This window comes from Argopecten irradians, chromosome 1 (assembly GCF_041381155.1).
Source record: "Argopecten irradians isolate NY chromosome 1, Ai_NY, whole genome shotgun sequence".
NCBI classification, from domain to species: Eukaryota; Metazoa; Mollusca; class Bivalvia; order Pectinida; family Pectinidae; genus Argopecten; species Argopecten irradians.
In genome coordinates this window covers 43,095,686-43,109,225 of record NC_091134.1, presented here as the reverse complement: position 1 = coordinate 43,109,225, position 13,540 = coordinate 43,095,686, and the positions used below count along the sequence as shown (strand labels likewise).

Sequence of the window (13,540 nt, the reverse complement as noted above, 5' to 3'; positions counted from 1 at the left end):
TCATATATTTTGTTAACCTGAGTAAATGTTTTATGTGAGGAGTACGTGTCATAAATGGGAGCATCAATGAAGACATGGACATCTGTAATACATTGCAGGTAAATAATTAAGAATAGAGAATAAAATAAAGGTGTCACTTGGAGCCCTCTTGTAGCCATGACCGATAAGTTTTATGTATTTATAATGATCTGTGGACATAAATACTGACCTAGTAACAAGGAAACTTTTAGGCCAAAAAAACATCTGTGTTTGTACATTCAATAACTTTAAAATGTTAACACAAGAATCAACCTTGAAAGCAAATGTTACACATAACAAATACCTCTTGTCATCTGCATCTTGTGGTACATCAACCTACGGATGATTTCGTCGACGGCAGCATTAGATGGTGTACACAAACAAATACGTCCTTGACCATTTGTGTCCTGTGGAAAATAACAAAAAGCGATAATGCCACCATTTGTTTAGTATTTTCTACCCCTTTCCTTGACTCCCATGACCAGGTCGCTTGGCCTCTTTGCAAATTAAAAAGAATTCATGAATGATACAAAGTTATTTAAAACTTAAGCCTGTTTGACCCCTTCTAACCCTGAATGAGATCAAATTCATTTATTTGAGCAAACCATACAATCTCCTTATCAGGTTTATAGACTCTTAGTTATTGAAAAGGCATTGTTAAATGGATAAATTGATGTTAGGTGACAAACAAGGATCCTATGTCCTATACCATGAGGTCACATGCTTATCAGAACTAATTTACTGTCAAAATTTATGCAAAGGGGAAATTTTCACTAATTACCAGGAGATTGTTTGATGTTGAATAAATTCATGGTTACATAATGTAGTAATTTTCATTCCCCACCAATGTTCTTAAAAGATGTCTGTAATAAGTGTATAAAGATCTATGCTTAAAACAAAGTGATTTCGTGGGTTCCTAGAGATTTGTTACAACCTTGTTTTACTGTACATGTGTTGGTAAAAATATGAAAGTGTATCTATCACGAAAATAACAACACAGCGAAATGTTTACACATGGACATTGTGAAAATAAACACTCGCAAATATATCCACTTCTACAGTATGACAGGCATAGCAGAACAGTTTCATGAAAAACAGGGTATAGCCATGAAAGTAATTATTGTTTTCCTAACAGAACCATACATGACTCCATAAGGTATTAACATCAAATATACATACGGTACACAAATGTACCTATACTTAATTGTCAGTCTGAACAAGTATCCTATAGGTTATCAAAACTGTCTTTGAACATTACTTTTGATTCTCGTAGAATTATTGTAAAAACAAATTGGAGACAGAGGACTTACCCTTATAATTTTGTCGATGATGCCTACTATAGTATGAGATTTGCCTGTCCCTGGCGGTCCCTGTAGAAGACAGATTCGAGGCAGGTTGGGAGGCTGAATGGCTATCTTAGCAGCTGTACAAATAGCCCTCTGCTGGGATGGATTATAATTTTTCTGTGAAAGAAATGAAATAAAATAAAATTCCAAAGCCTTAGGAAAAAAATTAGAAACTTATGAGTGTTATTTATGGTGAAAATACAGAATGATAAATCCTAAAGATGTTTATATATATATAGTAAAACCTGTCTAAGAAATGATAATGAAATTGAGACCTGGGCCCAGTATCACAAAAATTTCTTAACTTTAAGGAATCACTAACTTAAATTTCCCCATAGGAAAGCATTATACAAGTTATAAACTGTTAAGTTAAGGAACCTTCTAAAAAACAGTTATGCTTTCCTAATTCCTATGGAGAATTTTAAGTTAAGGAATTCCTTAAAGTTAAGGAATGTTTGTGAAACTAAGACCTGCTATGTATATCTTACCAGCTGTTTGCGTAATGTGTCTGTTACAGGTTGTTTCTCATCAAACACACCAGATCTGCCCGGCTCCAGTATGTGCCTCCAAAGGATGTTTCTGCGCAGCTCCACTAGGGCATTATACTGTCTAACGATTGGTATTAGGGACACAACTTTCTGCAATAATGATAATTTGAGATTTTATTTGTTAAAGAAGTTACGCTGTTGACAAAGCAAAACCAATAGTAATTAATTAATATTTGGGCAATAACTGGTTTGTTTTTATTTCCTTTTGGCAGCCAGGGTCATGCATATTTGAGAGGTAGAGGAGAGTCTCGATCTGTATCAGGAGAAAAACATCAACCTAAAATTACCTGGCAACTGTACCAAGAGGGTTTCAAACTCACAACCCACAGGTAGAGAGCTAGTGGTAATGGACATTTTCAAATTAACGCCTATATATCATTTTGTACTTGCTGCATGCACAATCAGTACTTTGTTCAATACAGGTCAGTGCATAAAGGAATTATTTCCGGTTGCAATTAATTATTTTCATACTTTCAGCTTTAAAAAACTTCAACTTCAACTTTAAAAGGCGGTGAAGTGTGAAGCATACACAACTTATGTAACTAAAGAGAATTTAAATCACCCATTCTTGCTTTTAATTAATGAAAAGAAACATGTATAAGTTGGCGGTAGAGCACATTTAACTATAGTCAACACTTATCTTAGAAGCTATTATCACTTGTCTCTCAGAAAAAAACCTGATAATTTAAAATCTTTTTATACACATACACGTTGAGAGAGAGAAAGTGGATTTTTTACCTGGAGAGTGGCTGGCTGTGCTGCTGGCCTTAAATTCCGACCATTTCTTATCTTGAGCTTTAGCTTTAGAGTCGCAACATTCCGATTTCCCAAAGCATGTGCATTTTTTCCTGATAATACAAAATACAGAAGTAAGTAAGAGATTACAGAACATATCAACATTGATTCCTCAAACATCAAAAATATAAGTATAGGCTTAATCGATCAAATCGTCCAGCCTAAAGATAGACAAGGTTCTAAAATTGATAGAAAATCTCTCTGAAGAAAACTGAAATCAAAGTTATGTGTAATTGTTGTGTTTGCAGAGAACAAAGCTGATGATTGACACACATTTTCTCTTACCCCAGAAAGGAATATCCACAATTTTACCAGTGTGAGATTTTTCTACCTCATCCTATGGTAAAGACAAGCTACTCAAGATCTTTGTATGTGAGACAGGAAGTGGTGCAGAGGGTAAGAGAAAAAGAATCATTCACACTTTTAGGGGTGAGACAGGAGACCTCAAACCTCCGGATAAAATTCTTCAGCTGTCAAACACCCCTTGTGTTTGACAACTTTAAAAAGAATCCCACCATCCGGCTGAGATTCTCCTGTCTCACCCGAAAAGTAGTGAAAGATTATGTTTATTTACCATTATCACGGTCTATACTCACTCATACATTTGCACTTGCTTAATATATAGTGACAGATCCTGATGTGATAGATATAATCATACATTTGTCTATATTTGTTGTGGTATAAACTCATGTAGTAGCGACAGACCGTTATACAGTCGAGTTATATCCTGATGTGATAGATATACACCATACCTTTGTCAATAATATTTGTTGTCATATATACTCACGTAGTAGCGGCAGAACGTTTTACAGCGGTGGCACCTCCAGATGTGTTTTAGATATACATATGTACTCATATGTTTGTCTATAATATTTGTTGTGGTATATACTCACGTAGTAGTGGCAGATCATTATACAGACGTGGCACATCCTGGGGTCTGTGGTGTGTGACCCTCTCTAGGAAACCAAAGGTACGCCGCGGTACACAGTGGGGAGGGGCTCCAGGTTGTGCAGGATTCCACTCCTCCGACATGTAGTTACAGATCACCAGGTCTTCATCACACAGGTATTGGTTGGTACTAAACTTGTCTCCCGATACCACCCCTGACAAAGGATGAAGATTCAGTGATACTTACATATACATGTGCTATAGGATAAAGTGACTATAATAAAAGAAGTACGTAACAGAATACTGTTTCAATGGTGCCTATGTGATTTTGTACCAACCATAATACATGTATAGGATAAATAATGAGCCTTTGTTGTGGTTAGTGATGCATAATGGATCAAAATATGAAATTCAAAACCTTTTGGAACATGGTATCATATTCGACCCAGTAAGCACCTTTGGCATTTAAGGAATTGAAAAAGTGAAAAGGTGTGCTGAATAAGACGAGAGTATAGCAAACCTATATAGTTTTGATAGTTTTGGTCTTATGTCCGGGCAATTAAAATGAGTCCTCAAAAAGGGGGAGGGGCGGTTATAGGGACATGGGCGTTTATTGGGTCAAATATAGTTAGATTTTCTTTCTCTCAATCAATTCCTCAGAACTGTCACTGCTGTCAATAGTATTTTAACACGTAAGAATTCCAGCAGTCACTGATATTTCTCAGAATACTTAAAAACCCTTTGCAGAAATCATAAGCTAATTATTGTAATATCAAAACAATGAACAATTCCTGGTAACCTAAAGTCAAAGGACGAACGGACAGACTGAGATCAGAGATACAAGGCCCTAAATAACCACTTACCATTCCATGTATAGTGGAGAAACTTTTTGTCAGCAGACGGTTGTACAGCAGACAGATGAACTGTATGTTTGGGCTCACCAGATTCTACACTCTCCTTGTAGCCCCTAACGGCCTACAAAGTCAATACACAACATTATACAAGACTTACTAAAACATCCTGTATAAATTCAATAATTCTGTATTTGTATATTACAGAGTTATCTACTCTTGCTGGTAGGTATTCATTGTAGTTGGTACGTATTCATTGTAGTGGGTGGTATTCATTGTAGTGGATAGGTATTCATTGTAGTGGGTAGGTTTTCATTGTAGTAGGTGGTATTCATTGCAGAGGGTAGGTATTCATTGTGGTGGGCAGGTATTCATTGTAGTGGGTAGGTTTTCATTGTATTGGGTAGGTATTCATTGTGGTGGGCAGGTATTCATTGTAGTGGGCAGGTATTCATTGTAGTGGGTAGGTATTCATTGTAGTGGGTAGGTATTCATTGTAGTGGGTAGGTATTCATTGTAGTGGGTAGGTATTCATTGTAGTGGGTAGGTATTCATTGTAGTGGGTAGGTATTCATTGTAGTGGGTAGGTATTCATTGTAGTGGGTAGGTATTCATTGTAGTGGGTAGGTATTCATTGTAGTGGGTAGGTATTCATTGTAGTAGGTAGGTATTCATTGTAGTAGGTAAGTCCATTGTAGTGGGTAGGTATTCATTGTGGTGGGCAGGTATTCATTGTTGTGGGTAGGTTTTCATTGTAGTGGGTAGGTATTCATTGTATTGGGTAGGTATTCATTGTAGTAGGTAGGTATTCATTGTAGTAGGTAAGTCCATTGTAGTGGGTAGGTATTCATTGTAGGGGGTAGGTATTCATTGTAGTGGATGGTATTCATTGTAGTGGGTAGGTATTCATTGTAGTGGGTAGGCATTCATTGTAGTTGGTAGGTATTCATTGTAGTGGATGATATTCATTGTAGTGGGTAGGTATTCATTGTAGTGGGTAGGTATTCATTGTTTTTGGTAGGTATTCATTGTGGTGGGTAGGTATTCATTGTAGTGGGTAGGTATTCATTTTAGACGGTAGGTATTCATTGTAGTGGGTAGGTATTCATTGTAGTGGGATGGTATTCATTGTAGTGGGTAGGTATTCATTGTAGTGGGTAGGTATTCATTGTTTTGGGTAGGTATTCATTGTATTGGGTAGGTATTCATTGTACTGGGTAGGTATCCATTGTAGTCCGTAGATATTCATTGTAGTGGGTAGGTATTCATTGTGGTCGGCAGGTATTCATTGTAGTGGGTAGGTATTCATTGCAGAGGGTAGGTATTCATTGTACTGGGTAGGTATCCATTGTAGTCGGTAGATATTCATTGTAGTGGGTAGGTATTCATTGTAGTGGGTAGGTATTCATTGTAGTGGGTAGGTATTCATTGTAGTGGGTAGGTATTCATTGTAGTGGGTAGGTATTCATTGTAGTGGGTAGGTATTCATTGTAGTGGGTAGGTATTCATTGTAGTGGGTAGGTATTCATTGTAGTAGGTAGGTATTCGTTGGAGTGGGTGGTATCCATTGTAGTCGGTAGATATTCATTGTAGTGGGTAGGTATTCATTGTGGTGGGCAGGTATTCATTTTTGTAGGGGTAGGTATATTCATTCTGGTGGGCAGGTATCCATTGTAGTCGGTAGATATTCATTGTAGTGGGTAGGTATTCATTGTAGTGGATAAGTATTCATTGTAGTGGGTAGGTATTCATTGTAGTAGGTAGGTATTCGTTGTAGTGGGTAGGTATCCATTGTAGTGGGTAGGTATTCATTGTAGTGGGTAGGTATTCATTGAAGTGGATAGGTATTCATTGTAGTAGGTAGGTATTCGTTGGAGTGGGTGGTATCCATTGTAGTCGGTAGATATTCATTGTAGTGGGTAGGTATTCATTGTGGGGTAGGTATTCATTGTGGTGGGCAGGTATTCATTTTTGTAGGGGTAGGTATTCATTCTGGTGGGCAGGTATTCATTGTAGTAGGCAGGTATTCATTGCAGAGGGTAGGTATTCATTGTGGTGGGCAGGTATTCATTGTAGTGGGTAGGTATTCATTGTAGTGGGTAGGTATTCATTGTATTGGGTAGGTATTCATTGTATTGGGTAGGTATTCATTGTACTGGGTAGGTATCCATTGTAGTCGGTAGATATTCATTGTAGTGGGTAGGTATTCATTGTGGTGGGCAGGTATTCATTGTAGTAGGTAGGTATTCATTGCAGAGGGTAGGTATTCATTGTGGTGGGCAGGTATTCATTGTAGTGGGTAGGTAATCATTGTAGTAGGTGGTATTCATTGTAGTGGGTTGGTATTCATTGTAGTGGATATGTATTTATTGTAGTGGGTAGGTATTCAATGTTATGGGTAGGTATTCATTATAGAGGGAAGGTATTCGTTATAGAGAGTAGGTATACTGTAGTGGGTAGGTATTCAAATTCATTGAGGGGGCAAGTGTTTATGAGTGCAAAATCAATTTTTCAGAGAAAACATTTTGTAAATTTTGCACACAAACTAAAGACAAAACAATAATACCTACTATCACGAACAGATAATTTATAATTTGGAATGACTGAATACAGCTGCACTTAATTACCTCAAATTAATCTGACATGAAGATCCTCTTTGATTTCAAGTATATATGTATTTCATTGGTCCTATGGCATAAAGGTTAGATATAAGACTAAACTAAGATGGCTGCCTATTGACTGCCTTTCTGTCCAATTACTCCAAAAATGCAATATGCAAAACTTTACAACAATCTCTTCTGTACTTTCTGAGAAATAGGGGACCTATCTTAATTTGACTGTCAAAATCTAAAATGGCTGCCTGTGGAGAGTCTACATATAAAATGTTAAGACAAAACCCTTTAGTACTTTTAGAAAAAAAATGGCTGCCTGTTGGCCATCTTGTTGCAGATTGTAAAATACAATATTGACACCTAACATTTAAGGGGAACCTACATATGAAATTTGAGACAGATTGCTTCAGTACTTCTTAATTATATAAGAAATGGAGTAAACAAACTCCAACTTTCAAAATCCAAAATGGCTGTTCTTTGGCCATCTTGTGGTATGATTTATCCCAAAATGCAATATGGACAACTAGAGTCCAAGAGGTACCTGTATTTGAAATTTAAGAAATATCCCTTAATATTTTCTGAGAAATAGCGGTAACAAACTTCAACGATCAAAATCTAAAACGGCTGCTTGTCAGCTACATTGTTGTCCAATTGGTTTCAAAATACATAATGGACCACTAGGGGTCCAAGGGAACCTACATATGAAATTTGATAAAGATCCTTTCAAAACTTTCGGTGAAAAAGTGGTAACAAGAATTGTTTATAAAAGGATGGATGAACAGACGAACCATGGATGTAAGGTGAATTGATTTGAATAGCTCGCCATTATCTGATAAAGGTAGGCCAAAAATATGGATAAATGTATTTGGATTAAATGCAGGTGTTCTCAGAACTTCCTGCCAAATATAGTTCTATGTGGACTATTCTGACTAATACCAACATACATTGTAACTTGTTATTCTACAAGACCCCTGAGGTCATTCAGTTATTGTGTTTCATTGCAGGTGTTCCATGGCTACATGTTCAAATTAAAGTACCTTCTAGAACTTTCCATTTAGTCCCATTGTATTCTGTAATATTTTTTATTATTATTTTTTTTCTGTTTAGTTTGCATTGCAATATTATTTTGTATAAAAATGACCTCGGGGTTACTAAAATAAGGGATCATTCAAAATGATGTTTAACACTATTATGTAACTTTACGATATGAATTCGGTCAAACATTATGACAGCGCTATAGAACAACTATAATACAAGCTTCATCTGCAATCTTAAGTAAACAAACTTGTTACGTTGACCTTCAAATTCTCATCAGATACCATACACACTGTATATGTACCTAAAGCTTATACACAGTTCTCACAGCACACCAAACATATGCAGCTAATGCAGACAAACAAATATTTCATAAAATCATTTTTAAACTGTAGACCCTGGCAACTATTTAGTAAACATTAAACAATCACTTCTTGTTCCACCTTGGGAGTATAACTTCTAACTGGCGGGAATATTCAAACACTTTAATCTGGTATAACTGGGACTTGAGTAGGGCTTTTAGTCCCCTATGAACTTAACACTCGATATTCCAAATCTAACTTCAAATACTTAGATATTACTCAAGAAGATTGATCTCAATGACATCGAGTTAATGCATGACATTTGAACGTATACAGATTTTTAATGCCATTATAATTGATTCTGTCTAAACTACATACAATTTTAACTTATAAATCTGGCCGTCAAGAGAATTGATTTTTTTCTTTTTTCATACAAAATTTCATACATGTACATCAACCTGTCAGCAATTCATTAAAAAAAAAACTTAGTATCCCCCCCATTACTTATTTACAAACCAAAGACTATTACGTATACTACAACTTACTTAAAGGTGTGACTGTGTCTGAAAAAATATCTTGAAACTAAATATGTAAACCAACCTGGATAGACAGACAGACAAACAGACAGAGATACTATACATAGGGTCCCTACATAAAACATATGAACTTTAATGTGAAAGAAACATACTGTTTCCCATGTCTCCATAAGGATGTGTGGAGTAAAGAGCCGGATGTAGTCATCAAAACTGCTAAAGGACTCCCCCAGGGAGAATAATGGATTCTCTTCTTCAATGGCAGGAGGAGGGAATGGACACTTCACTAAAAATCAACAATTACACGTAAATATCAACCGGTACATTAAAAGTTGATTTTGATTGGCTTTTTTCAATTCAAATTATGTTATTGTATAAACCTAAAGGGATAAGGGATAACAAGCAATATAAACCCTCTCCTGTGAAAGTTGTTTAAAACAAGCAAAAGGGTACTTATTAGTTAACAACTTGTAAGATGATCAACTGAACAGTTCTACAAGTATATATCAATTGGGTCTTATCTTCCATGAGACTAGTTTTATTACACATTTCATACCTTGTTCCTTTAGCCAGACGGGATTCCATTGAAGAAGTTTGACTAGGAGAGTATCCAGACTGTACTGTTGAATCTGAGGAGTGTTTGATGTTCCACTGACATCCACCAGGGGTCGGGTCATCTGATCAAAGGAAATTCATCAAAATTATTATAATATAGTACTTATGTTAATGTGTTATACAGACAACAATACCTATGATATAATGTAAATACCTGAAAGTCTTTTCATGGTTTCAAGCTTTCTATATCGTGTAGGAAGAATCTTTCATTGTTAAGCCTTTTAAATAATGGTAAGAGATTTGTGTAGAGATAATATGGTGTACACTAGTTCTGTATTTAGATGTCCATTAGTTCATTTGAACAAACTCTGCAACACTATAATGTTTAATGCCATACAATATTTCAACATTGTGATGCCACTCACAAGGGTCAATTTATAACTGATGATTAAGTGTTAACTCTAAGGCTGTTTTCCATTATACGGTTGGACTGGTTGGACCTAGTTGTTCGTTTATTAATTAAAGACGGACCTGATGATCTTATATTGTTTTCAGACGAGCCTTGACAAAGCCATCACAGGCCTGTATCAAAAACTGCAGGTCCGCCAGGATTTATACTTGAAACAATGACTTTAACCAACGGTGGAACCGGTTGTTCTGAATAAACCAAAACGGCTCTAGCCTTCTGATTCAAGACAATTTATTACAATATTTCATTAATTATTGATAATGAAGGGTTCAGAAAGAAAATTAATTTCCGCCATTTTTTAATTGATTTACTTCAGATATTGTCGAAGTAATATAATATCCACAAAATGTGTTCCTTTCCAGTTTTTTCAGACTTCAACAACATGTTTCTTGTAATGGTGGACAACACATAACAGTCTCATTACAAAGTTTCAAATAAGTTTGAGTCACGTTTGAACATTAAAATTTAAGCAAAAAAAAAAAAAAAAAATTAAGAGGATGTTCCCCTGTCATTATTGACCGACCATCACTTGGATGTAAACAATTCATTTCACCAATTAATCAATAATGATTTTCTACCAATTTGACACCTTTTAAGCCCATTATCCAAGATCTCTTACCGTGAAAATTCTATTTTATTTTACTCATTAACAGGACCTTTGAGTTCCTCTTTCATTATAATGACCTTCAACCTTTAAATTGACCTTTCACTTCTTTCACTATCACAAGTTTGTTTATCTCAACTGAATCTTTCATTTATCATATCACATGACTTGCCACCTGATCTAAAATTAAAATTGATCTTACCTGACCTGTCTGTGGTGCATTACATTTCTGCATAAGATTTTGAGGTCTTGGAGGTTGGGGTAGAGTTGTTGCTTGTCGAGTAAGAGGTCTTGGTAGCTGTGGTTCCCTTGGAACAGTTGCGGTAACCCCTGTTGGTTGGTTTATAGTCGCAGTTGTTTTAGTCATTTTTACTTGTCTTCTTAATGCATGATTCATAGGTAATTGTTCTTTCTGTGCTATTATGCGTCTTGCTAACCTTGACTGAAATGGATTCTTTACAGGAGATTTATCTGGTAAAGTAAACCTCACATTTCTCCCATGCTTTTTAGTGGGTTCTTTTGATTTTGTTAGAATTGATTTTGGGCCAGTTGCAAGACGTCTAATCATTTTCCCGGTACGAGGCTTAGCTAACACAGGAAGATTGTAGGCTGGGGCTGTGGAGGGCTTGTTAACTGATTCCCCGAATACAACTTTTCGTGTTACTTCTGTTGTGTTGGGAGGCATATTTTCTTTGCTTCTTGACACGCTACATGCAGCATGGGAAGGATTGATGCCCTTCTGTTCCTTGGTAAACTTTTCTGGTATACCATCTTCATTAAAATTTGTCTCTTCCTCAGATACAGATTCTAAACTCAGCACATCTTCCATTTGTTCATTTGATCTATTTTCTGTACTGTGTGATCTTGATTCTTTTTCACTTAACATTTTCTTGTCTCTATTTTCCATTTTATTTGAATTTTCTGAGTATTTGTTCCTACTGTCTTCAGTACTAGGCCTTTCAGAGCTTGAAGACATCTTCTCTTTCCTTTGGTCCCCTTCATTTGAACCTGGTGTCAACTTTGCTAATGTTGACTCAGAACTGTCTTTCCTATGATCCCTTGATGGACTCGATTCAGATCTCTCTTTGTCCTTACTACTTGATGATGATCCAGAACTTGGTGACCTCTCTTTTCTAGAACTTGATTCTGACCTCCCTTTGTCTTTTCGATTTGATGATGATTCAGGACTCAGTGACCTCTCTTTCTTATGATCTTTATTTGAACTTGATTCTGATCTCTTATTATCTTTTCTATTTGATGTTGATCCAGAACTTGATGATTTCTCTTTCCTATGATCTTTAGTTGAACTTGATTCTGATTTTTGATCCTTTCTACCTGATGACCCAGAACTCGGTGACCTCTCTTTTCTGGAACTTGATTCTGATTTCTCGATGTCTTTTCTACTCGATGATGATCCAAAACTTGGTGACCTCTCTTTCCTATGTTCTATTCTTGAACTTGATTCTGATCTTTGTTTGTCACTTCTACTTGATGATGATCTAGAACTCGGTAACCTTTCTTTTCTTGAACTTGATTCTGATCCTTGTTTATTATTTCTACTCGAAGATGACCCAGAACTTGGAGATCTCTCTTTTCTAGAACTTGATTCTGATCTCTCTTTGTCTTTTCTACTTGATGATGATCCAGAACTCGGTGACCTTTCTTTTCTTGAACTTGATTCTGATCTCTCTTTGTTGTTTCTATTTGATGATGATCCAGAACTTGATGACCTTTCTTTTCTAGAACTTGATTCTAATCTCTCTTTGTCGTTTCTACTTGAAGATGACCTAGAACTCTGTGACCTCTCTTTTCTAGAACTTGATTCTGATTTTTCTTTGTCCTTTCTACTTGAAGATGACCCAGAACTCGATGACCTTTCTTTTTGAGAACTTGATTCTGATCTCCCTTTGTCTTTTCTGCTTGATGCTGACCTCTCTTTATTCCTGCTATCGGTTTTACTTGATGTGGTACCAGAACTTGATGTTCTCTCTATATTTGCGAAAATCTCCTTAGATGAACCCGATTCTGGTCTTGAAGATTTCTCATCATTTTTTTCAGAACTTAATGAGGCAGATACATGTTTCAGGGCTGGTTCTACCATTGTAAGGAGTGGCAGCTGTTTAGACATAATCTCATCATTGTTGGGTAACTGTACATCGGTGACAAATCCAGTGGACACTAAAACAACAAAGGTTGTTACTCGTAATTAAATTTTAACATGTGGACTGTATGTATTCTATCTATCACTAAAGAGATTTTTATCAAATTTTCTTCTAAACAAAGATAGGTAAATCACAAAATTACTACAAAAATAATCAGGAAATTTCATATTTTTTTGTAACAATATGCTTTTCATTGAATCAAATATAGGTCAAACTTATTAGCCAATTTTTATTACAAAGAATTGTTGAAGATATGTATATTTATCTTTTATTATTTCTTTATTCAGGGTGGATCTCAACGTTAACACAAGGGTGAGATGCTTAAGTTGTCAAACAGAAAGTTTGCATCAAGAATTTGGAAGTTTCCATCCTGTCTCTTTTTTCTCTTATACCCTGTGCCCTTTCTGATGTATTTAACTTGCTGTTGACAACACATTAATGTGTGATAACAGACACAATACAATGGAATGCTATTGTCATGATCTTCATTATTATTGTGTTGTCAGGTATTTCTGTTGTGTGAATTACATCAATATCTCTGTCCAAGGCAAATGAAATCAAGTACCTTCCCTTTGTAAAATGAATATATCTGGTAGATGACACCATCATTAATCATTTATTTAATAGAATCTAATATGGGCCAGTCAAGTGAACAAGAATTTTGCAACCCGAGTATAAGATTTTGACAGCCAAAATCTTACACAATGGCTGAGATTTCTTTGTTTACCCGACATCTGCATTGACAACTGGTGCCATGCTCTTGGTTAATTGCTAACAACCGCGAAAGTATGGAAGAAAATATACCTCTGTTCAAAGGGACTA

At 35.9% G+C, this 13,540-nt stretch overlaps 1 protein-coding gene across 2 annotated transcripts in view; it reads right to left on the bottom strand.

Moving 5' to 3' along the window:
• The window catches only part of LOC138329121 (microtubule-associated protein futsch-like), a 34,217-nt gene that overhangs the window by 12,036 nt on the left and 8,641 nt on the right, over positions 1–13,540 (bottom strand). For both annotated transcript variants that reach the window (XM_069275878.1, XM_069275883.1), the window contains exons 3-11: positions 10,759–12,734; positions 9,485–9,605; positions 9,084–9,214; positions 4,459–4,570; positions 3,601–3,810; positions 2,651–2,760; positions 1,853–2,002; positions 1,329–1,481; positions 323–425 (exon numbers count right to left, since the gene is read on the bottom strand). In XM_069275878.1, coding sequence (XP_069131979.1) covers positions 323–425; positions 1,329–1,481; positions 1,853–2,002; positions 2,651–2,760; positions 3,601–3,810; positions 4,459–4,570; positions 9,084–9,214; positions 9,485–9,605; positions 10,759–12,734 — 3,066 coding nt within the window. The remainder of the gene's footprint in view (positions 1–322; positions 426–1,328; positions 1,482–1,852; positions 2,003–2,650; positions 2,761–3,600; positions 3,811–4,458; positions 4,571–9,083; positions 9,215–9,484; positions 9,606–10,758; positions 12,735–13,540) is intronic.